Source organism: Hippocampus comes, unplaced genomic scaffold (assembly GCF_001891065.2).
Source record: "Hippocampus comes isolate QL1 unplaced genomic scaffold, H_comes_QL1_v1.1 scaffold345, whole genome shotgun sequence".
Lineage (NCBI taxonomy): Eukaryota > Metazoa > Chordata > Actinopteri > Syngnathiformes > Syngnathidae > Hippocampus > Hippocampus comes.
This window is the reverse complement of record NW_017805538.1, coordinates 1,193,006-1,220,409: the sequence shown is the minus strand read 5'-3', so window position 1 is coordinate 1,220,409 and position 27,404 is coordinate 1,193,006. Positions and strand designations below refer to the sequence as shown.

General features: G+C 44.1%; 1 protein-coding gene across 1 annotated transcript in view; it reads right to left on the bottom strand.

Moving 5' to 3' along the window:
• Positions 1–56: 56 nt before the first annotated feature.
• Positions 57–27,404, bottom strand: part of nrp2a (neuropilin 2a) — a 52,500-nt gene continuing 25,152 nt past the window's right edge. Inside the window, exons 7-19 of the mRNA XM_019878492.1 lie at positions 27,115–27,270; positions 22,715–22,859; positions 20,572–20,747; positions 18,385–18,564; positions 18,158–18,302; positions 12,355–12,429; positions 12,173–12,277; positions 8,534–8,799; positions 8,070–8,166; positions 6,733–6,769; positions 4,268–4,274; positions 1,816–1,861; positions 57–1,746 (exon numbers count right to left, since the gene is read on the bottom strand). Coding sequence (XP_019734051.1) covers positions 1,442–1,746; positions 1,816–1,861; positions 4,268–4,274; positions 6,733–6,769; positions 8,070–8,166; positions 8,534–8,799; positions 12,173–12,277; positions 12,355–12,429; positions 18,158–18,302; positions 18,385–18,564; positions 20,572–20,747; positions 22,715–22,859; positions 27,115–27,270 — 1,740 coding nt within the window. The 3' untranslated portion in view covers positions 57–1,441. The remainder of the gene's footprint in view (positions 1,747–1,815; positions 1,862–4,267; positions 4,275–6,732; positions 6,770–8,069; positions 8,167–8,533; positions 8,800–12,172; positions 12,278–12,354; positions 12,430–18,157; positions 18,303–18,384; positions 18,565–20,571; positions 20,748–22,714; positions 22,860–27,114; positions 27,271–27,404) is intronic.

Sequence of the window (27,404 nt, the reverse complement as noted above, 5' to 3'; positions counted from 1 at the left end):
TGCGTGTGCGTGTGTGTGTGTGTGTGTGTGTGTGTGTGTGTGTGTGTATGCGCATGTGTGTGTGTCAGTAACCATTCTTTGCACATGTATATGTACAAGCCAATCATGTCAGTGTGTCATGAGATTTATGAAGCATCACAGCAAAATCAATATTTTCTCTCCCATTTTCCACCTTGAGATTCAGTCTATTCATGCAAAGGAGTTTTTACAAAGAAATGCCCACCCTGCTTTATGAAAGCTGAAAATAGCTGAGAAAAAAACCAAAACAAAACATGAAGTAAGCCATCGTAGGCCATGCGGTTGAATGAGCTTTGTGCAATGAATGTTTCTGATGGCGGTGGGATAGGTCCTTCAAATCATGGCTTCTCTGGTCCAAAGTGGGATGTGTTCTCACCTTGGTTTCTCCTCGGTATGTCTGCTCAACAATTCCAGTTTAAGGCTTGATGTGTGTCCATTGGCATGTGGTCATACCATTGAGACGAGAAATTTCTGGTTGCATGTTCAGTTCTCGTCTTTGGCACAGAGCGAGAACATATCGGTGAGCCCGGGTGCCCCCTGCCTCTCCTTGTTTCTTTTTCCTCCACAGTTGTCAGTTCCTGCTCTCAGCAGCAATCCATAGGTTGCACTCACTAAAACTCATTGACCCTTCTCCATTAAGTACAAAGAAAACATGACTTTGTCTCCAGAGAACGGTCTGCGACGACTATAATTCTCCCTGCCATTAAAAAAAAAAAAAAAAATCCCACTACGACTACACTAACCTTCACGCCCCCACTTTAGGTGCTGTGTCCCCTATTTATCAGCCATCACTAATTGGCCACGAGCCAGAACAGAAACATTAAACACAAAGAGAGTGAGTGCAGAACTACTAAGCTGACAGACGTCAATGACTAAAAATACCACAGCGGAGGCGTGCCCAACAAGGAGAAGAGTCCACAATGGAACAAAATGTCAATGGGCCAGACACAGGAGCTAAGCTCTACATCAACATGTTCACATGTTTGAGCCAAAAAAGATGCTTGCTAAGCACGTTCCTAACCTACCACCTTTCCAGGACAATATTTTGACTCAGTATGTGCACTTTCAAAACTAGAACTCTTACAAATCTATGACGCGCATTTAGAAACAGTTCTCTTTTGGTGGAGCAGGAATCTAAAGTTGATATGTGTCGATATTTAGATGTCCGAGGCCTTGAAATGGAGCAATTCATCGTGCTGACCTCAATGTTTTTCACATTGTTGCTTTTACCACAAAATAAATGACTGTGCCATTTTTCCAAACAGGAAAAGGAGAGCTCACTTCAGATAAAAAGTGGCCAACTTGTCCATGTGTCCAGGGGTCTGTCTCCTTGAGGAAGTCAGCTGACACTAAGGTGAAGCTAGAAGCAAATGAAGATTGCGAGAGGTATTCACATATGTTTTGGTTTCCTCTCTCTTTCTCCTCACGCTTCAGTGCAGCAGCGCTGCTGGTTCAATTTAACCTTATGCTTGAGGCCGTCATACAGTTCAAAGTTGTAGTTCTCCAGTGTGGTGGAGGAACGTGAGGACAAGCCACTGTAGGAGCAGGTGCAATAGAGGAGGAGGCCCGCGCACACTGCCCCGAGTAGGACACCCAGGGAACTCATCACAATGATCGTGACCAGAATGGGGTCCAACGTGTACAGCCACGAGTTGTCCTTCTCTGAGGCCGGAGTCACTGGAGGGTCCAACGACGGCGATGCTGTGTTCCATTCTGGAAACTGGAGACCTAGGACAGGACCAGAGTATGTCAACTGGGAATTTTCTAAATTTGAAACGAAGAGACTTATTTGCTTACCTCCCCCAAGCGGTTCCCTGCCTGTGTCGAGCCGCACATCTCCAAACTGATTAGGCGTCTTGACTGCTAGAGAGAAGCACACAACATTTGTTGCCTTTACGCTGATCCGGACAGGTTTTTGCACACATGCATGCATGCACGCACACTAGTGAGAGCCCGACCTGAACCTAATGTAACACCTTTGGGAATTGAATGAAATACACTGAAAAAAAAGGATGTGTTCAATTTGCTCAATTTTATTTCGTCAAGTGGTGGCACTGAATAAAATCACCTGCAGCCAGATTAATTTTTCTACTTAAAAAGATTTAGATACATTGATGATTCTATTGCGTGCCACCGCTTGACAAAATAAAATTGAGTAAATTAAACTGGCTCGGTGGTCGACTGGTTAGCGTGTCGACCTCACAGTGCAGAGGTCATGGGTTTGATTCCGGCTGCGGCCTTCCTGTATGGAGTTGCATGTTCTCCACATGTCTGCATGGGTGTTCTCCAAATACTCTGGTTTCCTCCCACATTCCAAAAAACATGTGTGGCAGGTTAATGGAGCCACTCCAAATTGTCCCTCGGTGTTATTGTGAGCACGAATGGTTCTTTGTCTATGTGTGCCCTGTGATTGGCTGGTCGACCAGTTCAACTACTCCCTGAAGACAGCTGGGATAGGCTCCAGCACGCCCTGTGACCCTTGTGAGGATAAAGCGGATCGGAAAATGGATGGATGGATAAATTCAACAAACCGTTTTTTTTTTCAGTTTAGGACTGAGATATTGGGCCAACATCAATGACCTCTGGCCTCACAAATCTACTTTGTAGATAAGTAAAAAAAACATAATGGCGAAGGTTTTCTCAGCAGAGTGGAAGCGGTTGTACCGGTGAGGGAGGACAAACTCCATATAATTTTCTTTCATTTTCACTTTTTGCACGTGTAATGCCATAGGGATCCCATGAACATTGAGTAAATATTGTCCAGCACAGAAACGTTCACCAACAAACTGCTGCATTCATACAATTTTTACAGAAATGCAATGCTGGGCAGTCCTTGAAATTGTAGAAAAATATGACTTTATTAATTAGGGAAAGGTCATTATGATACATTGCTGTCAAAAACACAGTCAATATGTAGCATAGTGATGTTCTAAGACTGTTCATTCTGTGTGAATCAAGATGCAAAATTGTCATTAGTTAACAAAGCCTCCTTTAAAAACAATCAAAACGATCACCCTTAAGAGCTGTGTTTCAAGTGAGTCAAGACTTTTGTGAAAGTGTGTGCATGTGTGTGTGTGGGTGTGCGTGTGTGTGTGTGTGTGTGTGTGTGTGTGTGTGTGTGTGTATGTTGTGCACTCTCTGCGGTTGGCAGGCATACAGGAATGGGAGTAACTGCTTGGCAAGGCACACGTCTTGATCTGAATGGCTGCGATGGCCAATTGCGTTATTACAATGTTTCCAGGGTAACTGAACTTGGCAGGCTACGGCATGGTGGAAGTGCAGTAAAAGGAGGGAAAAGTGCATTGCGCAGCCTTAATAAATGTTATCTGTCCATTAACTAATTACAAGTATTGGAGGCTTGAAGCGGAACAGTGTCAAGCCCGCTGTCCCGTCCCTCCTCCTGCTGATTTAAAAGCACAGCATCAGCCAAAACCACTCCGGAGACAAAAGTGCAGCGACTAAAAGTGGCAATGTGCATCCTGCCGAGTGGCATGTGAGGTGCCGTTCGGTTTTAAAAGACAAAAACAAACTTTGCATCATTTTGTAGTCTCAGTTCCAAGTGATTAGATGAAAATACTAAGAGACAAGCCTGCACACTCATACATAAAAATATTCTTGTCATTCTTTTGCTTGTGTTAACCGTTCAAACTCAATAAGAGCAAAAAGTGGTTTAGGGGAAAAAAGAACATTGGTTATGTAAGTAGAATCAAAGATGAGATTGTGGATTAAAAAAAAAAAAAAAAAAAAAAAAGCAACGGCTTGGCAAAGATAAAGCCATGACAGAAACTTATTCTAAAACATCACTCAGAATGATGTGATGTCATTCTTGTGGTGCTCACAGATAGCCAGCGTAGGGCATATTTTCATGCAACAAAATTTGAATATGCTGTAATGTAATACTGGGTGTTGGGAGACACCATATCTCAGCATTCATGTACAATTTCTCTGGGAATCATGATGTCCACGTTCCTGTGAAGCGCCGCCTGTAAAAAGAAGAATATATGGGCAATGCTTCCTATTGCTCTTGGTTTTCATGGTGCCAATATACAGCAAACAATTTGATGGCACTCTTGGATTAGTCGCTGCAAACATCAAAGAAGAGATGATCGCAGACATCTGTTTCTATTTACAAGCCAGCAGAAACTCCCGCTGAAAATGCCCACAAATTAACTTGGCTCCATGCGGCTTTCATCCGTGGACAGAACGGCGCAATTGGGTGGTACATTGCGTAAAACGGGAGAGGAAAGACGTGCTTTCTTATGATAGACAATGCGAGCAGACAAACTGAGCACTGACGATGACTGCATCTATCACTGTCAGACGGCTTACTGGCAGTGTTTCGTTGTTTCTTAAATGTGCACATGCTTGTTTGAAAATGATAATAGAGCTCCCCCTCCGTCCCTCCACTTCAACAGGCCGAAGTCGAAGCAAGAGCAGAGTTCATCTCTACAGCCAGTGTCATCCTCGTGTTTCGGGCATCTTGTGTTAGCTGGTGGATTGGCAGCTCTGACTGGTTAAACCGAGCCCACACGTCTGTGTGCAAGTCCATGCTGGGGGGATTCCAAAAGGATGATCGGTGCCTGAGGGGCCAGACAGCACATAATGGGCCCTACCAAGCTGTTCAGATAAATAAGTTACTCCAGTCCTCCACTCCAGCCCTGCCATCAGGATCAGCGGGTCATAGTGTGACATATGTCAATACCAAACTCCTCAATGAAATGACGAGGAAAGCAAGCAACCAAGTGACATCCAATAGGGAGTGCACCCATTTGTTTTTGTAGACTTTTGTAGACTTCCATCATCACCCGCGCAGCTGTAAAGTGATGATTTAGTTGATTGGCTTTGTGACACCAACGTCACGTGTAGACATCCTGCACGGACACTCTAGCCAATCGGCTCATTTCAGCAGAGAGTGCGGTGTCGGTCCCGGCTGTCCAACCTCACTGTCAGCACTGGCTCCACCCCTGGGGTGGCCATACTTGTGGACCAATTTGAGTACTGGAAGCACTGCGAAGAGCTGTGATAGGCCACCGACTGTTGGCTCTTCTGGGTGGCCAGGTGTCGTCTGCAGCAACAAAGAGCTCTGACCAAGATGGCCACGGCCAGGACGAGGAGGGTGGCCCCAACAGCCATTATGTAATACCAGTGGATGGGGAAGGGAGGCACGGGAATACCTCCCCCTGGTGGAGAGATACAGAATAATTGGCCGACAGGAAAAGAGTGGAATGGCGCTACATTTACTGAAATGATCAATTGTCGATCTCAAAGAGGAGACGTGCACCTGAGCATGCACAAGCATGCTGAGTGGAAAAAAAAAAAAGAACCAATACCCAATGGCCAAAGAAAATTTCAAATGCATCCATGTGCATAAATGCATCTTTGGTTTGGAGGACACATTTTCACACCAAGAACATCAATTTTAAATCAGACCAATTGTTAAACTAATCAATGGAAATGCTGTTGCACTTCTGGACAACTCACAAGGACATGACTTGGTGTGAAAGCAAGTTGAAATAATTAGTTGAAAAGCAACCGCACACACTGAATTAAGGAGCTTTTTCTTCTTGTTAGGCCCTTCAAGTACATCACCATGCAAGACTCGCATCGACACACCTCATGGCTATCGAGTGCTGCCAGAGTTCGCTTTGGGCTGAGACTGGATTTGTTATTTAACCGCCTTGATTTGGCCGATAGGTTTCAAGCATAGCTCACGTTGTTCAGCGTTCTTACTTTGCCTTTCTTCTCATGCATCAGCCTCCAGGCCAGCCCTGTCCTCCAAGAGCCAGAGGTTTTTCGCAATGTTGCCCCTGGATTGAACTCCTCTATTTATTGGGAAGAACTAACCTAAGCGCTTTCCAAGAAGTCTCTACTCCAAAATTCCACAGACATCTACAATCCAGGGACTAAGGAATTTAATTAAATACAATCCAAATGTGACTCTGAGAACTTAAAAGGCCTGTGGAGCAACAGCGAACTTGGAGGAGAGAAGCAGAGCTCTCTTTTTTAACAACAGAGGGAGTTGCTGCATGCCGTCACTGCTGCAGCTTCAGAATGTGTCCATTCATTAGGTGAGTTGTGGAGCGGAGGGACGCTCAGGCTTGCTCTGTGTATATACATGGCCATATTATTGTGTGGGATGCAGGAGATGCTGTGAAAGAAAGGCGCAGGAAAGATCGGGTGGGCAGTTGTGATATTTGCAGTGACAGCAACCACCGAGCTCTTATCTTATTGGAGGACATTATGAGATGCCAGAGCACAAACATCAATCCCGTAGCGTCCCGCAGGATGCTCTGAATATTTTTCATGAGGCAGACAGTTATTTAAAACCCACCCGGCTGGGTCTCTGAGCCAGAAACCAAGAGACATGAAAAAGATAGTTTCTCACATCTGACTGCTTGAGGTGTACTTCCATGCAACATTTGCACTTTTCCACCGAGACACAATGAATTACCAAAATAATCAGATTTTCAACGATCCCACTAAATCTGGCATTCATTAGTTGGGTCTTTAGTATGTGCTTTGTGATTTCTACATGCCGCTTCCGATGTGCACTTGTATTCATTCTGAAACACTTGCAGTGTAGTCGGCCACGGAATAGTTTGTGCAGCTCATGTAGTTACTGAGACATATTGGTGCTGCCAAGCGAAAACCCACAGCCTGGTGCATACCAACAAGCAGAAGCAGCAAGGCCAGAGAGTAAATGACATCATACACTCACCGGTCATATCTGGAGAGAAGGCGTTGATGGGTTCTGTGGGGACAGTCCGAAAACACGGGTGACGAGGAGAGAGAGAGAGAGAGAGAGAGAGAGAGAGAGAGAGAGAGAGAGAGAGAGAGAGACCACCAAAGAGAGATAGAGAGAACAAGAACTGTTAGATAACTTTACATAAGACGGAAAAGGCAGGCAAATGTCAAATGAATGTCACAAGACTCCCAAACTCCTGAGGAAATTTAAGTTAATTTCTGAGACAGCTCACATGAATTATGGCCTTTACTCGGCTCCATTGTGAGAATGCAATTTATGTGAGCTGGGAACAGCATGCATTTCAAGATGTTTATCCGAGTCCAGTTTAACTGCAGGGGGTTGTTTGGGAATCCACAAAGCAGAGCATTCACTTTGATTGAAGGGAATGCAAACACAAAGATGTGGTGCCTGTGCGTGCGTTTGAGAAGCGGAGGGGGGGGAAGCCTTGGGAACTGGCGCCTGTGGCAGAAACGCCGTGAAAAATTCTACCGTGTTGGGTGATAAGCAGCATCTCAGCACACTGTGGGAGTGGCAAAGGAGCCAAGCTTGGCTGTCATATTTTGCTTTCTTGACTGCTGAGCAGTTTAGACTCTCAACATATACAAACCATGACTGATGTAAATGCAGAGAGGCCAAAGCACACATAAGATGCCTTTTCCACGCCGGCTGGGCTGGCTCAAAAGCACCTTGGATGTCAGGCAGAAAACGGTGGCAGGTTTCTAACTCCGCACCTCCAGCTTGGTCTCTGATCTGCTTAAGACCCTCTCCAAAAGCCCCGACTCAGGCCAGATTAAGGAGGCTGCGTTGGCTCTCGGCTCGCGCCAGCCGCTCCGCCATTTACTTTGGAAACAGCCTGTCGAGTAATTCCCTTTGACAGCTCGGGAAAAGCTCTGTTTACAAATACAACCGGCTTGTGCGCATAAAAGATAGGGAGGATAGAAAGAGAAGAATAGAAATCTAATGAAACATAGATTAGCATCGCGGGGGCCCACAGGGCGTTTATGGCCTACTTTTCCTATTCTTCTTTCTTTCTGGAGGAGTTTATACACTGCCCCTCCTTCGCTCGCGTCGCCTCTTTCATCTATGTACTAGGTGGGTGTTTTGGAATAAAACGTCTCTTTAAAGCTGGATGTGGAGGGATGTCGGGGGTGTTTTTCACTTCGCATGCATTACTGATGCCTTTAAGAGGTGGAAGCGGAGAGGACGGTGACAGTGACAGAGGACCGGTGGGTCAAATAAAGAGCAAAAAAGTATAGCTCGTCCCATCGGTGTAGATACATGATATGTGTGGGCTTGTGCCGCTTACGTGTACACTCCTCCAGCGGCGTGCTGGGGCTCATGCGGATGTTGTCAATCCAGACATGTCCTCTCGTGCCATGTGCAAAGAAGCCCTCCATCACAACCTAAGCAACAGCAAAAGTGCAGGAAGAAGAAAGAGGAGAGGGAGGAACAGAGGAAGGATGGAAGGAACGGAGGAAGGCGGAAGGCAACACAAGGGACAAGAAGGAGGAAGAGACGGGATAAAAACTTAATAGGGTGCTTGTGATTTCAAAGCAACGACTCATACTTGCAATCATCTTCCCCCTCGCTTACCAGCGACTTATTATTTTATGAGAACATCAGTGCGATGGCTGCTAAAAAAAAAAAAAAATGCAACGCTAAACAATCATGCAACCAAAAGAGACAGCGTGGCTTCTTTTAGGTCATATAGCTGCCTCTTGATCTTGTCTGCATGCAAAGCTTCCACAGAGCCAGGGAATTCATCACTACCTGATAGTCTTTTGGTGAACGAGGCAGGATAGTGCGGCCCTCCTTCCAGATTGGGCCCTGGTCGTCTTTCAGTGTCCACAGGAGGGTCTCCTCATTGTGGGCGTCTCGCAGCAGGACCCTGAGGTGCCCTTGGGCCTCCCCCCACATTTGGTAGGAAAAGAGGAGGCACACAGGCCCGGTGTCGGCTGGCACAATGGGACTGAGGAGACGGGCTCGCTGCTGCTCCGTCTTTGGGTTGGCTTCGATATATAGATGACTGTTGAGCTCTGGGGAAGATGCAAAACCATGAGTGATCATTTGCTATTTCTACAACAAATGTGTGTATGTGCGCGCGCGCGTGTGTATGTGTGTGTGTGTGTGTGTGTGTGTGTGTGTGTGTGTGTGTGTGTGTGTGTGTGTGTGTGTGTGTGTGGGTGTGTGTGTGTGTGTGTGGGTGTGTGTGTGTGTGTGTGTGTGTGTGTGTGTGTGTGTGTGTGTGTGTGTGTGTGCAAAATCCAGGAGCAGTGAATATCAGTGGCTATTTTAGCCAGTCAAGTTTAAAAATAAAATCTCTAATATGTAACAAAACTGTATGAATCAAAAGTTTGTTCTCACTGGTGAGCTTTGATGCTACACACAAAAAAGACATTCCGGTTTTTATTGTTGTCATTTGATTTTTCATTTAACCCCGCAGGCTCTAAAAAGTACATATATCCACCTTAAGCGCATGATGCTGTATTTAAGGTAAATGTCATGAATGGAGCACAAGCAAACTGTATTCATGTGTTGATGGCTGCAGTGACACAGATGTCATCATCAATCATCCGTGTCGGAAAACAAAGCTGCGGTAATTCATCATTATAAAAACGACACGTGCTTTCAACACAATCGCAGGCAAGTGCAACAAAAAAGGCGCAAGTCATCCCTTACTTCCAATGACGACCTCACCAAAGAAAAATAGCTAGGCCCCTTCCAACAATAGACAAATATAAACGCAAAGAAGAATAAACACACAGAAGAATAGGCTCAGTGTGACCTCCCTTCTGATGACAGAGCACAACCAGCCCAAAACTCACAGGGACAATTGCTTTTCATTCTCGAGAGGTCAATGACTTAAACTCCGGAAAGAGTCCAACAAATTTGGAGGCCCCCTATTTGTTCCATCATTGAGAGTGTTTACCTTGCAAATTGCATGTACCATTGTGAATTAGGGAGCCAAGTGTATTTCTTTGTCAGATGAAGACCTTGAAAAATGGGCTGGTGGGAATATTTTATAGATTGAAACATGGTTATTGCCACTCAGGTGTAAGTAGATCTGTGTGTGTTTACGCTTTTCTGTTCAATGGGCAAGGGGAATTACGACTACAAGTAACTTAATATTACACTTCTGCACACATTTCAGCATCATTTCACACATTTATTAAACTTTAAGCGATCACCAGCAGTTACCGAGTAATCATTTAAGGTCTCTTGTGAAGTGAACATGTGGTAGTTACTTTCTTCTTTCAAAATGCGCCATCTGTTACGCATGCACTCGCCGGTGAGACGAGGAGAAGAACTTTAGCAATGCCTCATTTGTCGACCCTGGTTGGATTGGTAATGAAATCCAGATGAAACCAGCAGAAAAATGAATCAGAGCTGGCATGCTCTCTTGATTTCAGCAAGACAATAAATAGGGTGTGTAAAGTTTGCTATATCTCTTGATGTATGGATATTTTTATGAAAGCATGCCACAGACATGACATTAAGGCACCAAAGAACAGTTTGAAATTACGAAAAATAAATGCAATTTTATGTCCCCCTCAAGTTGCATCTTAACGTGTCCATGAAAGGGAAAGAATCTCCTCATTTTTTTCCCCAAGCATGTTCTGCTGACTGGCCACACAGTTCATTATCGAGGCTGCTTCGCAATGCAAAACACAACTGAACATTGACTAAGAATGGAAAGCATGTTACACTAATTTTATAATCTGCACATTTCTGTTTCAGGATTGATTTTAAAGTATTATGACTAGGTTTTAAATGTCATCATGGTCTAGGGCAGTGGTTCTCAACCTGGGTTCGATCGAACCCCAGGGGTTTGGTGAATCGGTCTCAGGGGTTCGACGGAGCCTTTGCCTTAGAGCAGTGGTTCTTAACCTTTTTAGAGGTACCAAACCCAACCGTTTGTGGAATAGCCTGATGGAGAACCTCAGGGCTGCAGAGAATGTTCACATTTTTAAGAACAGGCAAGACATTACCTTTTTCATTTGGCTTTTAACTAAGACCTATTCACTGTACTTATCTATTTCATTCATCTTAACTTCTATTTTACTTATATTCTTTAATTCTGTATGGTATCTTATTCACATGCTGCTTCTATGTTCTTACGTCTGTTATTTGTTTAGATGAATAGGTTTGATTGATTGATTCGGTTCCATTGCATTCTATATTATTATATTCCATGCTTATTGAGCTAAATAATGTTCATCATTGTGTCTCATTCACGAGTTTGTGGGTCACGAGAGAAACAACATATAGAGTAGACACAGTGATTTGACAGTGGTGAAATAATGATCCTGTCCTGACTGGGATTTCGGACCTTTGACACCAGCAAGGAATTCAAAGGCTACATGGTGCCTGCAGACAGCTGGAAATGATTCCTTGTGCATGAAAGCCACAACTTGGACTAATCCAAAGAGAACCTTTGCTGTTGAAAGACGTCACTTTGAAGCTCTTTGTCAAAGACAGCGTGGCGCTCAATAGGTCACACTGGAGCTCAATGTCCTCCCTTTGCTTTGACAACGGATGAACATGATCCAGGTACTATCCGGCGTTTGACAAAAATATATTTAATTCCCAGCAGATGGAAAAAACAAAATCTTTCATAAAACTGTGAATTTTAAGATAAGGTTTGGCAAACCATGTATTTAATGTCATATAAAAAAACAACGCATCAAAGAAAAAAACAATCAGTGAGCCCAGTCTTCGACAGCATTTATTTATCTATCCAAAATGTGCACTTTGATCCACTGATATACAGAAAAGAGAGGTACTAATTTCTTAATAGATGTCTAAATGGTTGGAAATTGTACAGCACTCTTCCCAAATTAGGTAATGGGCAGAAAAGGCTGTATTTGAATAATAGGCATCTTTTACAATCCTATCTTCTGAATTTTTTTTCCAACTGCAGCTGCCTCGCATATAAGTGTGTGTGTGTGTGTGTGTGTGTGTGTGTGTGTGTGTGTGTGTGTGTGTGTGTGTGTTCCTGACACAAAGCAGCATGTCTGGCCCACACGTCGAAATTTGTTTTCAATGGAAGGAATTATCTTGGGCACATTGAAAGAAGAAATCGTTGAAGTTACAGGATGTGTAAAACGACTCGATTGAATATAATATAGAATTTAATTAACCCTGTCTTGACTCTGTGATCAGTGAACTTCAATCCATTTTTGTTTGACCAAATGGAATTTTGCCTGAAGTTGCACACATAAATACTCTGCAGTAAATGGAAATAGTTGCCCACTTTAATTGTGAGCTGCCAAGCCACATGTTTACTGTTGTATTTTTTATACTAATTCCTCTATCGACCTTTTGTCCATCAAAAGCTCATGCCATGGAGAAAACATCAGCTCCTTGACAGCTGAGCAGGTAAAGGTGCTGACTGATGAGGACACTCACCATGGCTGTGCAGGGACCAGAGGAGAGGGACGCCAGGGTCATGTATCCACCCACACAGACCATGCTCAAAGTCACACGCGCCATCTCCTGTAGGAGGGGTGGCGACTGCAGAGGAGAGAGGAGAACAACCGTGAGAACGAGCAAGCGGTGAGCCTCCTTTTTCGACCACAGTATGGCATTACCTGTGGTGGATGCAATGATAGTGGTGGTCTGAGCAGGAAGTGTGGGCGTGGCCGTGTCTGCTGGTGTGGTGATTTCTGCTGGAACAAAAGGGTCATCAGACTCAACTTTATGCCTGGAGCACTTTAAAAAAAACCCACAGCTGCTTAAAAAGTGCTGAACATGAAGTAAAAATCTTACATGTAAAAAGAGACTGTTAAAACAGTACATTCATAAGATGAAAAAAGTAAACACAATAAAACACAAATACAATGCCAAGTCTTATACTTTGTCGAAAACCAAAGAATAAAAATGTATTTTAAGGCAAGTTTTAAAAATGTACAGAAAGGGGACTGACTAACATTAACAGAAGGCCAGAATTTGTGTTATGTGCTCCTTCCCAGGCGCTCTAGTTCGTAGGCCGGCAACAGCATTTTGGACCAACTGGAGAAACTTGGGGGGGTGCTAGCAGAATCCAGAATAAAGTGCATTGCAGTAATCCAGCCAAGACGTAATGAAGGAAGGGATTACTGTTTCTCGGTGCTGCTGTGAAAGGAGAGCCTTTACTTTAGCCAGCTGCCTAAATAAATAAAAGCTGTATTTAACACATCACCAATTTGCCGGTCCAATTTCAAATCACTGTCTCATCTAAAACACAAATTGAAGACTGTTGGTTTTCGATAAGACGCCAGGGGGCCCAAAGTCAACAGGATGAAAAGCAGAATGGCCACAGGGATCAAACACCATAGCTTCTGTTTTCGTTTCTGTTGAAATTAAAGACGTTTTCTGCCATCAAAACTATGATATATAAATGTCATCCGCAGAGCAGTGAAATGAAATCCCATGCTTCCATGGAACCCAGGGGCAGCAAATACAATGAAAACAGCAGAGGCCCTCAAAAGACCCCTGTGGAACACCACATAGCAGGTGGGCAGAATGGGACTCAGACCAACCAAAGCAAACACAAAAGGTCCTGCCTGCTAGATAGGATCCAAACCACTCTAGAGCGCTACCACTAATGCCCATCTGGTGCCGCAAAACAAGCCAACTGATGTTAAATTTCATAAATCCTATGAAGCAACCAATTGCAAACACCTGACAGTGTGGTAGTATGGCAATAACTCAGCCTAACCCTCACCCTAAATCAGCTGGGAGAGGCTCCAGCTTTTCCATGACATTGCACAGAATAAGTGACATGCAAATGGATGGATGGATTTTTAGTCACACATTTTGGATAATTAAAGTGTTTTGCATTCTTTCCGCTAACCAGCACATGGTAATATACCACTCTCATGCCATCAACCAGCTGAGGTCCACCAACCACTGTGTTTCAAGTGTGTACTATTGCACCCGTTACTGCGAGTGTCAACACATAAACCCAAGTGAGAAAAGGACAATTGAGCGTATTACAGTAGGCTATGTGTCAGATTATTTCTCGGCTGAGAGCAGATACTTCTAGGGGTCTGTGTTGGTTGCCTGGCAACTGCTCCTGGCAAAGCACTTATGTGGCACAAATAACAAATGAACATTTTTTGGCGAGTGGGGGGGTTTTATTGCATTGCAAAGCACACATAATTTTCCACCTTGCTTTCCCTTGAAGATCAGCTCCTTTTACAGTAGGATTGGATGCCTCGAATCCATCAGCTGAGTTTTAGAACTCTTCTCATCCTACTGATACTGGCACGGAGAACCCTAGTGAACGTAAGGTGAGTGTCCCATGCGTTGTGTCTATGTCGGGGGTGTGGACCGAAGATCTACTTTTCGTTCAACCACCCTGCCGCGATCGACCTGTTACCTATACCAGCCGTCTTCGGGCAGTAGGTGCACGTCTTAGGCCATCCGCACTCATACTCACACCTCGGGACAATTTTGAGTGTTCAGTCATTTACTAACATGCACAGAGACGCACAAATGTTTGTTTGTTTGGTTTTTTTACTCTAGACCCCTCACGATCGACTTGGAACCAGTCCGCGAGCTACCGGTCGATCGCGATCGACGTAATGCAGGGTCGAACTCATTTATGGCGCGGGCCACATTTTAGTTACCGTTTAATTGGAGGGCCGATATGACTGACACCGTATAAAAAAGTCAAGAATAATTGTTGATTCAACTCTTGTTTAAGTTACGATCATGAGGGGTTTGGTCACAAGAAAATGCTTTGGATATGTCTCTTATTTATTACACGCCTACAATCCACTCATTAGAACACACCACGTGGGCACTGCACATGTGCTGAACAGGCTGTGGCCAGGATGTGAAGTAGGAAAAATTGTGGTGCTCTTCGGAGCGGATGGGTCAACTTAAGTTGACAAGTAGATATGGATGTTGAGGTCACACTAGTGATTAAACGTCATGTGGCTTTAGAAAATTTCTATTTGTAAACTCATTGGCCAGAAAATTAGGCACAGATCCAGTGCAGTTGTCAAAAATATAACAGTAGGTGTATTATGGTAGTTTTCTTAAGCTACCTGAAGTTGAACCTAATGTTGTGCTGTTTAAAACAAATTAGAAGCATCCTACTGATGACGTTTCTCTTTCTGAATGACTCGTGACATCCTTAAACAACCATGAAAGTCACTGAGGGGAACAAACGCAGCGTGACACACAACTGGTCTACTTAAAGGAACTTCCTGTGAAAGAGACTGTGACCAATCCCCAACTGCCGAGATGGCTGACATGAAAGCGCTCTCGCAGCTTGCGAAGGCTTCTGACTTTAATGCGGCATTTATATTCCATCCTTTGTGCCAGTCATTAGCCACCAAATGAAATGCTTATCTGTCAAACTGCTGAGATCTTACAACAGACCACTTTCAAAATCAAGAGTGTCCTTTTGCCTTTTGTGCTGTCGTTTGCTGTTTATGATCAAGTGTAATGATTCAGGTTTTGGGGTAAAACCTTGGAATCAACCAAATGCCGAATTGTGACCTGCTTGCTGGGGAAATAACACACGTCAAAACACACAGAAGACACAGTCTTGTCCATTAAAATTCTCCCCAGCTCCTGAGAGCTCAGCGCTTTGAAAGGTCACAGTGTAAATCTGATGACCTTTCCCGGGTGACAGGAGTGTCGTGGGCAATGGAAATAAGACCGAATTGTGTGATTGTGTGCATATAATGGTTTACATGCCTGACCTGCGTAGGTCACCCTGAGCTCCTGTTCTTGATGGGAACAATTAATATGTCACATACCATATATTCATAGGTATGGCAAAAAAATGACTTGCTGCAATGAAGTGTTGCCTCACATTAAGTTTTGCAGGTGATGATTCAACCCATCACACATGATTGAATGCCTGCAAGACTCAGGGCCCTATTTGGTTAGGCTGGTGCCTGTGAGCTTGGAGCAAAAACGGGAGTAACTTCATTTTTGTGCTAGCACTAATCTAGTTTTGTGTGTTTGGGGCCATGTTGCTCCCATCTTTACGTTTCAGTGCACAGAGTTGCCTCGCCCCTGACTCATCCGACAATTTGGTAACAGAAGGGTATCTGCGCTCGGCGTAATAACGGGTAGATATCAAGTGGGCTGGGCCATTAAAATTACACCATAATCTGCTATAAAAAACCAAAATATGTCTTTCCTTTGTTTAGGTTTAAAGAAGCACAAGAACATTAGGAAAATGTTGACATTTAATGAACATATCTTTTACAAAACATTTCATGAAGCACCTTAGATTTCCTTAGACAAATGTGCAATTTACATTTATCATTCACATATATGCATTGCAACTGATCCCACTGATTGTACAAACTTAAACAAGTAATTGGTATTGAAAAATGTAGTAACGCATTTTAAGATTAAACGAGATTTCTAAAGAAAGCAATTTTTAAACCATTTAAACATGTGCATATAAAATCTAAGTGAGGTGGTTTTCTGTTTCTGCAATATCATGCACGGCGTACTCGGGTAAGTGCTACGACCACCCTGAAAATTTGATGTCAATGAGGGATGACACAAGGATTCGCCGGGAAACATCTACTTCTATCCCACAACGACGATCAAAGGCACCAACGCCCCATTACGCGCAATTCGACTGGCGCAAAGTCTAGCAAAATACCAAAAGAAAGAAAACCCCACTAATGCGCACAGTTAGACTGTGCTATGCCCGAGACTTGGACCTGGCATGAAAATAAGGCCCTACGTCTGTTGTCACGAGATAGTGAGTAGGATTTTGTCAGGAAAATAATTACCAGAAAATTGACAAAAAACATTATTCTAATCAGTCAATGATAAGAAAATACATTAAAATGCCCAAATGCAAACCCCACTGCTTTGAATAATACATACAATTTTGGTGGACAAAGATGGTCTATAGTACTTTGTCTTTATGGAGTGTACTGTGCAAAAACTGTTTTCTGACACTGGAAAATAATTCAATTCAAGTATAATACAACATTTGCTACCAAACATGTCATGAATTGATCAAATGAACACCTTTTACTTTTTTTCCTGTCTCCATCTCAAATGATGTATGTTGTGATGCTGTGACACCAGACATTTAATTTGCAGATGTGCACGTGTAAACAATGCAATCCGCCTCTCAGAGAGAAATTATCCTCATGCATTTTGCATTTTTGGAGAGTACATTTGCAAAAGCAGTGATGTGAGCGTGCGTGCGTGCGTGCGTGCGTGCGTGCGTGCGTGCGCGCGTGCGTGCGTGCGTGTGTGTGTGTGTTAGTGGTGCATGTGCGTGTATTTGTGCGTAGATATGTTGAGGATGGGAGAAAAGACGAAAAACAAAATGAACCCACGCACAGGGCCTCGAGGGGGAAAGAAGTGCAACCATATGTTTGGGATAGTGAAAAGGATCTTATTCTACTTTACTTTCACAGCTTCTACTTCCAATTGAAGCAGGAGTCATGTACCAGGTTAAAAATATTAAATTCAAAGCAACTCCCGGGAGGGCATAAATGAGGGTAGAAGTGAATAATACACAGCACATAGGGGGAAATGGAGGATGTTCAGGCTGTCATCAGTAGTTCTGCTGAGTTTGGAACAAGGTGTGACCCTCGACATTAGACGTGGTATATTCCAATGTATCCTGTCCTTAAAAATGAGTAATGATCTATTTTTCTGTGCTGCACTCATCAAACACAATAAAATGCAAAACCATAATAGTCACCTGAGCAAGTTGAATGGGCCATGATGTAATATTTCTGTGCTTGTGTGTATATCTGTCAGTGGTTGCTTGATGGGTGTGTTGTACGTATATGACATGCTTGGCTGTGCTACACGGCACCAGTCATCCTGTTAAGGCTCAGAGGGAGTGGTGAACAGTGAAAGTCCAGATGTGTGCCTGTGCAAGTAGATGTATGAATATATACGTATCTGTGTGAACGTGTGTGTGTGTGTGTGTGTGTGGGTGGCTGTGTGTGGGTGTGTGTGTGAGTGCCACACACATCTGGAAAACAGACTATGCTGCAAGTTTTCTCTGGCGATGCATTCCTGTAACACAAAGCTTGTCCACTCCCTCCTAGTAATAGCACATGTTTCTGGAAGCTTGCAGAGAAGTCATATTTTCCAGGTGAAATAATTTCAAAACATATCAGGCTGAAACATTTATGTACTGGCTCTTCGTCTGACAAGCTCCATGTAGATCCATGTTTGTCTGACATGACCCTTCCCAAAAGTCCATTTTGCTTAAATGGTCTGTGTTGTTATCACACAACCGGCTCAGGGTGTACCCCGCCTACTGCCCCAAGACGGCTGGGATCGGCTCCAGTGCACCCCGCGACCCTTGTGAGGATAAGCGGATCAGAAAATGGATGGATGGATAAATTCATTTTTAAGAAACAAAATGATTCCTATCGTAGCAGCAGAATCTCCTACCTGGAAGGTCACAGCCCAGTATTTCTACTCTCATCCCAATCCCTGCTGGAGACCACCGCTCAGGGTACAGTCTGATGTACTGGGCCACTGCCTCCTCAAAATGACGCAGCTCTGGTGTGCCATAGTGTGTGTTACCCTCGAAAATCTGTAAGAAATCAACACAAACACAATCCACAAAGTGGAAACGACAACAAAAACAAGACATCCACCCTGCCCTCAAGACCCACCTTGGGCTGGCTTGTCTTTCTGTCCATGATGAAATTCCATTCTTTTCCATTCAGGCTATATGCAACTTTGTACTTCCTGACAAAGGCCCTGTTCTCTGTTGTTCCTCCACCTGCTGCCTCTCCCCCTCTTGCTCCCTGGGTGATGACTCCACGCACTGTTTTGGGCACACCCAGGTCCACCTGGAACCAATCAATCATGAAAGAGAAAAAAAACATCCTTTTATGGTTCTCCAGCAACTTGGATAATTCTGCCTCCTGAGGAGATTAAACATCCATCGCCATGTTTTTTTTTTGTTTGTTTTTTTTTCCTTTGCTCGTGGTATATGAAAAAAACTAGTTAAGCAGTATTCATGAAAACATAGTGAAGAGATTAGGCACTGGAGAAACGGAGAAACCCATAAAATTTTTTGAGTCAGACAAAGGTGGAATTTCAAATTTTATTTGCTACGTTTTGTCCCTTTTTCCAGTTTCTCAGTAAGCAATGCTTGAATATTATTAAGGACTATATCCATGCATTTCAAGTGGAGTTCAATAAATGTGATGCTATTGTTGACAATATATGATGCACCCAAATGAGCATCAATGGAAGGCACAATTCAAAACATACCTGAAGCCACTCCTCTCCAGCAAGGGGCTGTGAAGGCGCAGGGAACCAGCCAGAGCGACTGGCCACCAAGCGGGCTGCGCTGGGGTTCCACATCATGTCCCTGCTGGAGGAGGCCGAGATCTGGTTGTCAGGCAGCAGGCCGGACAGCAGGCCCTGCAGTCTGGAGCATGGAGCATCTGTGGCGATTGATATTATTAATATTATTTTCACCATAACCTCAGGAGGGCGGATGGACATGTCTGAATCATTGATCTGACACATCCACTCCTGCTGTTATACATTTTTCCACCTGGGAGCTGTTAAACTCCACCACATCAAAGCACTACTGGCCATTAAGCAATATGGAGTTAAGACCGGAGCAAAGGCTAAGAGAGTTAGTGAGGGATAACGATGCGCCTATGTATCTAATATTATTAATTAGTGCATATTAGTGGGATGAGAGCATGTGTTTATTTGGCTGCATTTATTTCCTCAGCGATTATGCAATGATATTACTGTATTTTATGTCATTTATGGTCCCATCAATCATCTCCATTCACACACAACGACACACGCAGTGAATAAAACACACCTGTAGGAATGAAACTCATTCAGATATTGGTACTGAAAGTTTCTGCATGCGAAAGAGAAATGAGAATAAAGGGGGGGTGGGATGGGGGGGTGGGGGCTGGGAGGACAGTCCGGCAGTCATAAGCGGCTGCAGACGGAAGGCAAGAGTGAGGGGACCATCAAAGAGGGAGGAGGAAAAAGCAGCGATACAGGAAGTGAGAAAGGAAGGGAGACATTAGCTGTGCTGACAGTTTAAGAGAGCACAGATCAAAGTTTCATGCTGTTATGTCACTGCAAAGGATGAAGAAATAAATTCTTTATTTAAGGTACAGGGGTTTTATACGCTTGTGTGTGTAAATTTCATTGGGGGTGCCACTACATTTAGAAACTATCAGCGTGTGGATGTACTTGTTCGTTGACGCTAATAGTTACTTCACTTGCAGTGGTTAGCAGCTAAAGTGGATCACAGTGTGCCATGTATGGACGCGGAGTCAACCATGAAAGATTGATTGTCACGCATTCCCCGATCGGGTACGCTCACAGACCAAAGAGGACACATCAAAAAGATGACTCCACGCACTGTTTTGGGCACACCCAGGTCCACCTGGAACCAATCAATCATGAAAGAGAAAAAAAACATCCTTTTATGGTTCTCCAGCAACTTGGATAATTCTGCCTCCTGAGGAGATTAAACATCCATCGCCATGTTTTTTTTTTGTTTGTTTTTTTTTCCTTTGCTCGTGGTATATGAAAAAAACTAGTTAAGCAGTATTCATGAAAACATAGTGAAGAGATTAGGCACTGGAGAAACGGAGAAACCCATAAAATTTTTTGAGTCAGACAAAGGTGGAATTTCAAATTTTATTTGCTACGTTTTGTCCCTTTTTCCAGTTTCTCAGTAAGCAATGCTTGAATATTATTAAGGACTATATCCATGCATTTCAAGTGGAGTTCAATAAATGTGATGCTATTGTTGACAATATATGATGCACCCAAATGAGCATCAATGGAAGGCACAATTCAAAACATACCTGAAGCCACTCCTCTCCAGCAAGGGGCTGTGAAGGCGCAGGGAACCAGCCAGAGCGACTGGCCACCAAGCGGGCTGCGCTGGGGTTCCACATCATGTCCCTGCTGGAGGAGGCCGAGATCTGGTTGTCAGGCAGCAGGCCGGACAGCAGGCCCTGCAGTCTGGAGCATGGAGCATCTGTGGCGATTGATATTATTAATATTATTTTCACCATAACCTCAGGAGGGCGGATGGACATGTCTGAATCATTGATCTGACACATCCACTCCTGCTGTTATACATTTTTCCACCTGGGAGCTGTTAAACTCCACCACATCAAAGCACTACTGGCCATTAAGCAATATGGAGTTAAGACCGGAGCAAAGGCTAAGAGAGTTAGTGAGGGATAACGATGCGCCTATGTATCTAATATTATTAATTAGTGCATATTAGTGGGATGAGAGCATGTGTTTATTTGGCTGCATTTATTTCCTCAGCGATTATGCAATGATATTACTGTATTTTATGTCATTTATGGTCCCATCAATCATCTCCATTCACACACAACGACACACGCAGTGAATAAAACACACCTGTAGGAATGAAACTCATTCAGATATTGGTACTGAAAGTTTCTGCATGCGAAAGAGAAATGAGAATAAAGGGGGGGTGGGATGGGGGGGTGGGGGCTGGGATGACAGTCCGGCAGTCATAAGCGGCTGCAGACGGAAGGCAAGAGTGAGGGGACCATCAAAGAGGGAGGAGGAAAAAGCAGCGATACAGGAAGTGAGAAAGGAAGGGAGACATTAGCTGTGCTGACAGTTTAAGAGAGCACAGATCAAAGTTTCATGCTGTTATGTCACTGCAAAGGATGAAGAAATAAATTCTTTATTTAAGGTACAGGGGTTTTATACGCTTGTGTGTGTAAATTTCATTGGGGGTGCCACTACATTTAGAAACTATCAGCGTGTGGATGTACTTGTTCGTTGACGCTAATAGTTACTTCACTTGCAGTGGTTAGCAGCTAAAGTGGATCACAGTGTGCCATGTATGGACGCGGAGTCAACCATGAAAGATTGATTGTCACGCATTCCCCGATCGGGTACGCTCACAGACCAAAGAGGACACATCAAAAAAACGTCTAAAACCAAGACGGGCGCCGTCTGGAGGGATAGCATGAGTTCAGAGAGAATGTGGAAGAGGTAAATGACACAGTGAAGACTCTGGAAGGAAGAATCAAGTAATGCTTTCCTTTCATTCGCCTGAGCCGAGCTATGTTTAAAATATAGCACGGGGAGTTTGAGGCAGCCTAAATGTGTGTCAACCCAACCGCTTTTCATGGTTCAGGGAATTATTTTCTCTTTAAGTTTAGCTTATATTTAGTTACACTTTCTTTTTCAAGGGCAGACACAAAATCACATCCTTTTGAGCATTACTCTCAAACATAAAAAAAATGATTTTCTTGCCCGCAGGATACAATGATCTCCAAACCTCACCAACAGCTCTTGCAATGTAAAATCGGTACAAAACAGTGCAATGCACATGAAGGGGGTCCTTGGTTTAAGATCTCTGATGAAGAGATGCTCAATACTTCTTTGAAATATGAATATACATCTTTACTTGGCACTTGACCCTCTTCCAGTGCGCATGCCAAACAAGCCAAGACACACGGGGAGCTGTTCTATTTTTCAGGCCTGAGCAGCGACCGCTGCGAGGTCCCTATTTTTTGGGTGGAAATTCTTCTTCTTCTTCTTCTTATTTATTTATTTATAGTTTTGTTGTTGTTGTTATTTAGTTGTAGTTTAGAAAACGGTTGAATGGGTGGATATACGGATGTTGACATGACTATTCATTTTTCCTGAGGGATCTATTTTTAGTCATTCAAAGTGTTATTTTGTAATTTTCTACATTTGTTGTGATTTTGAATAAAACTGAAATGAATGAAAACAATGTACAAATGCATGTTAATAAATGTAGAATTACTCTATAATTATCTGTTGTCAGGACCAATTTTAACACTGGCAATTTAAAGCAATGAAAAAAAACATTCTAATTTTATAGCGTCGCCACCCACCCCCACAGTCATGACATGAACCTGAAGCCTTTCACCATTGCGTTGGAGCAGCAATGAGAATAATAGAACCTTTATGTTGTCTTCTACACACCTGTAATCTGGCATCCATAGAGCTCAAAGCGCAAGGCGATGCCGTTACGCCACGACTGTGGTCGGATGCGCACAAACCGGGCCAGAACAGGCTGCGGTATGCGATTGAGCACCACCTCGGCTGGGTCTGTATTGGCGTGGAAAACCTGAAAAGAAAGGCAAAGACTATCAGCGCCAGTTTGGTTGATGTTGAATGTGCTCACCCGTATGTGGGTTTGTCTTATGTGTCATTTCCTCACACTTCAACGCGCAGTGAACGGATTTGCTTGGCCACACACACACACACACACACACACACACACACACACACACACACACACACACACACACACACACACACACACACACACAGCGGCAGGCCAACACAGCAGAGACAACCCAAACATGGATCCGATGTCACCAGCCCAGCTGTCATTGTGTTTTGGGGTCAAAGGTTTGGGTCTAGGAGACTGGGTAACAAGAGGATATATGAGGGTTGATGATCTTCGAGACTCACTCACCTACACACATGCAGACACACAAACAAGCTCCCACACACCTCTCAGTGGTGGCTGTGAGAGAGACATGAACTGACATGAACAAACATGATTTGGCCATTAAGCACAGGAAGTGTGCCCAGGTGGGCAGGATGTGAGGATATGAGGTATCCAACCCATCCCAAAGCGTCAACATTCACTTCTCCTTGAGGAACATCCCTTCCCTCCCAGTGGGTCTTTTGGGCAGGGCTCGCCTGCAGGGGTGAGAGGGCAAAAGTAACCCATATGCTCGGGTTACTTCCTGTTTTGTGGTAAAAAGAGTCCTGGGATGCTCAAGGGGGCATTTCATGGTGGCTTTCATTGACAAACACAAAAGTTCCTTTTAAAGGACTACATCCTCTTTCCAATGGCACATCCTCATTGTGCATCTGTGCATTTCTACCTCGAATTGAAACCACACGCAAGGAAGTTTAGCTGAAAGACAGTTAAGTCTAACTTATTTTGTTGTGTTGTGGCCAAGCATCACAGTAGAGAAGGAAAAAAAGAGGAAAGTGCCTGAAAACACTTGTCCATGTTGGTGGAAACTAACCCATTTGTAATATTCTTGATCTGGCATCTGCCTCTCAGACATATGATAGGACTTCAAAATGTTACTCGAGGGTTTTATTTGATTTCCGGCATGGTCTGATTTAATCGAGTGGAGCCGACAGCGGTTGTACAAACCAGTCTGTGTTTCAACAGAAAAGTAGGATATCTGTGCTGTGTCTGATACTGGATGGATGACCGGCAACCCTCGTAATTACGAAAGAGGCCAAATAGTTGGGGGGGTTAAGCAAAACACGCTTATACAATGACAATGTCTTTGTCGCTCCCAGATATTTGGAACAAAGATTCGTGGGGTAGAAAGAAAAGAAAAAAAAAAGAAGCCGACAGGCATGAGGTGTCTTGAGATGAATACTTGAAAGCAGGTGAAGAGCAAGCATCTTCATGTAAGAAGGTCGAATGGAGGGCAGCAACTCCAAAGGACACATTCCCTTCCAATTAAAGTCTGGGATGTCACGATCATCGGATGTCACGAAAGGTTTATTTTATTTTATTCTGAGTGATTGTCCTGGGGTGTGCGGTGAGTGATGATCGTAAATGTTAAATATGTTTAACATTTCTCAGCAGAAATACTATTGCCAGTGTGGGGCAACACTGAGTTCGGTCGAGTCACAGACTCTCCGAGCATTGACGTGACATTCAAAGATAGACGTTAAAAAGTGTTATGTATGCACTGTGCTTATCTTGATGGGGAAAAAAAAGAAAAGAGGCATGGACGAGGAAGAGGTGGGGCAAATGGGAGGCACTGCACAATGAGCTGCTTTATCACTAGGAGAGCAAATAATGTATCAGGGCATTAAATAGCAAATTAGCTGGAATTTCCATTTATATGGATCATGAGAACGTTTCATCATGTGGAAATGAAAATGGGACAGCAGACATGAGAACAGAAAGACTTCCATTGACCTCATCCGGGATTTTCTTGCCCTTCCATACTGTCTCCGCGTCAAAATATTACCATGGGCTATCTAATTGACCTGGTGTGACAAATTAGCTCTCAAGAGGTGAGAGCAGAGAAGACAACCTTGGAAAAAAAGCGGAAACAGGGGAGACACAAAGACAATGGCGGTTCAGTTTCCTCCACTTCCTCCTGTCTATTGTCGCAGAACCCGACGCCAGTCCTTAAAGGCCATTGCCTCTGGGAGGCAAATGGTTGCTCATTGACAAACCTGTTGATGACGGTGATGCCGCTTTTTCTTCAGAGACAGAAGAATTTTGTTTAAAACGGTAGGCTCTATTCTGCCTGACGACTGGGGCGCGGTTCTGGCTTGTGTCACATAAAGGCGAAGTGAGTTGAATAATTAAAGCGGCCATGTTGTGTCTCCTGGTGTGGAGAGTCATGAAAATATAACGAAGCACCGCTCGTTGCGGAAAGCTCAGCATATACACACATGTAGACGGTATGCAACGGCCAGACTGGGTGTGGACCATGGGTATTTAACTATTGATGACCTTTGTAGAAAACAAGGTCATGATGGAAGGTGTGTGTGTGTGTGTGTGTGTGTGTGTGTGTGTGTGTGTGTGTGTGTTATGCTGCACGGCCTTTGAAGATCATCTGTTATAGGCCAGCAAAGTCCAACAATCGTGCACCTCTAAGCGGAAATAATTTCACAGAATGTTGTTAGCGCTCTGTAAAATACTGTGTCCACACATCACAGCTTAATTCATTTACTATTCCAGCATTCCTCTTTCTTGTGAGTCCGCACAGTGTTCTGAGTACACCACAGGGAAACGCGGTGAGCTCCGCAAAACACATTATCGAACTGATGTTTCACTCATTTGTGTTTTTCCTCCGTTCTTTGTCACGACAGTTCTCACTACAGTCCCCTCCCAGCTTCCTTCTGCCGCCATTTGTTTCCTCTTTCTCAGCCTGAGCAGCCATGACCTCCACTCCTCTCACGTCCTCATTCTTGCTATGAAGATGTTGACAGCAGGAACTGCTTCCAGCTGGCTGCTTTCTGCTGTGGGCCCTGAGATCGACTGGTTGTACATACGCAAGTACGTGAATGTATGGGTACGTGGGCAAACACAGGCTGGTAGGCACACACACACACACACACACACACACACACACACACACACACACACACGCACACACACGCACACACGCACGCACACACACACACACACACACACACACACACACACACACACACACACACGCACACACACACACACACACACGCACACACACACACACACACACACACACACACACACACACACACACACACACACACACACAAACAAACACTCACACACGCATAGATCAATAAGACACGCATACAGTTGTGCAAGCCTCCCAAACCACAATATGTTCTTGAGCGCTGTGTTAAATGACAATTACAGAAGTAAAATCCTCATCATTACAGGACCCCCTGACAGAAAATGAGCTTCAACCACTTAAGGGCTCTTTGGGGAGCTTACGACGGCTAACCGGGAGTTTGTACTGCGTGGATGATGGATTAGCAGTCACAGTAGATTTGACTGTGGCCCATGTGAACCGCTGGACGAACCAGGCTGGCGACGAAAGTCAAAAGTGCTACTTCAGTCAGACCATTGTTGTTTGCTGCCATTGGGTTTGCAGGAATTTAGGTTGAAGTCATCTTATTCATTTTTTACACATGTAAAATATCATTTGGCCATTTTGGGAGGCTCAGAATACAAAGAGGCAGACATACTACAGACAGGGTGATGACAAGAGAGTCCATTTAAAGGCAGCGTGCATTGAGGGGTACTAAACAGAACGGCACAGATGTTGTTGCTTCGTTTTCAAGTCAAATCCATGTTTCACTCTGTAATCTCCACATTTGATACCCCCCACCGGCCCCACCCAAACTAATCAGCGGCCAGCGCAGAAGGGGTCTATGTTGGTAATGTGTCAGTGTGTCTGTGGATTAACCCTTCCACAAAGCCACCATCCCCCTCCACGCCCTCCATTTTCCTTCTAAAAATCCACGGTGACCTCATCCCAGATATGAGGAATGGAGACCCATGCACCGTGACAATAACATCCCGCACTACACATACATTTACACAACAAAGACTTGAATATGTGCGGAGTGTGGCAATGTGAGAATGATTACAGATAACACACCCAGAGGAAGGGCACACAGAGGACTCCATTGTAGTTGTGTTGCTATCTCCATCTTTTCCTCCTTCCCATCACCTTTTTTTTTTGCCACATGGCCAATGTCATAGTCCAGGTATACCAGCTATATAGTACTGGAACATGTTTGTGTCACTCTTGAAGAGAGGCTCCGTTTCTTGGTTGACTTCATAGCCAGTAAGAAGTGAATTGTGCGCACATGCGGTAACGTACCTTATGGTTCTTGCCATGCCGATAGATCATCCAGTCTTCCCCGTTGGTGCTGACCTCCAGCTTGAAGGTGGTGACATAGTAAGACTTTTGAGTCTCTTTGGAAATGGCCCCTTGGGTGGCAATGCCCGTCAACACTTTCAGGAAGTGGAGGTCAACCTTGAAGAAAGAGGCAAAGGGAAAATGGAATATAAAATATGTTATGTTTTCTTAATGGAGAATATTCCATGGGAGAGGAGGAACTGCAAAGCGTCTAGTGGGGATTTATGATACACAGGATTGACTTGAATAAC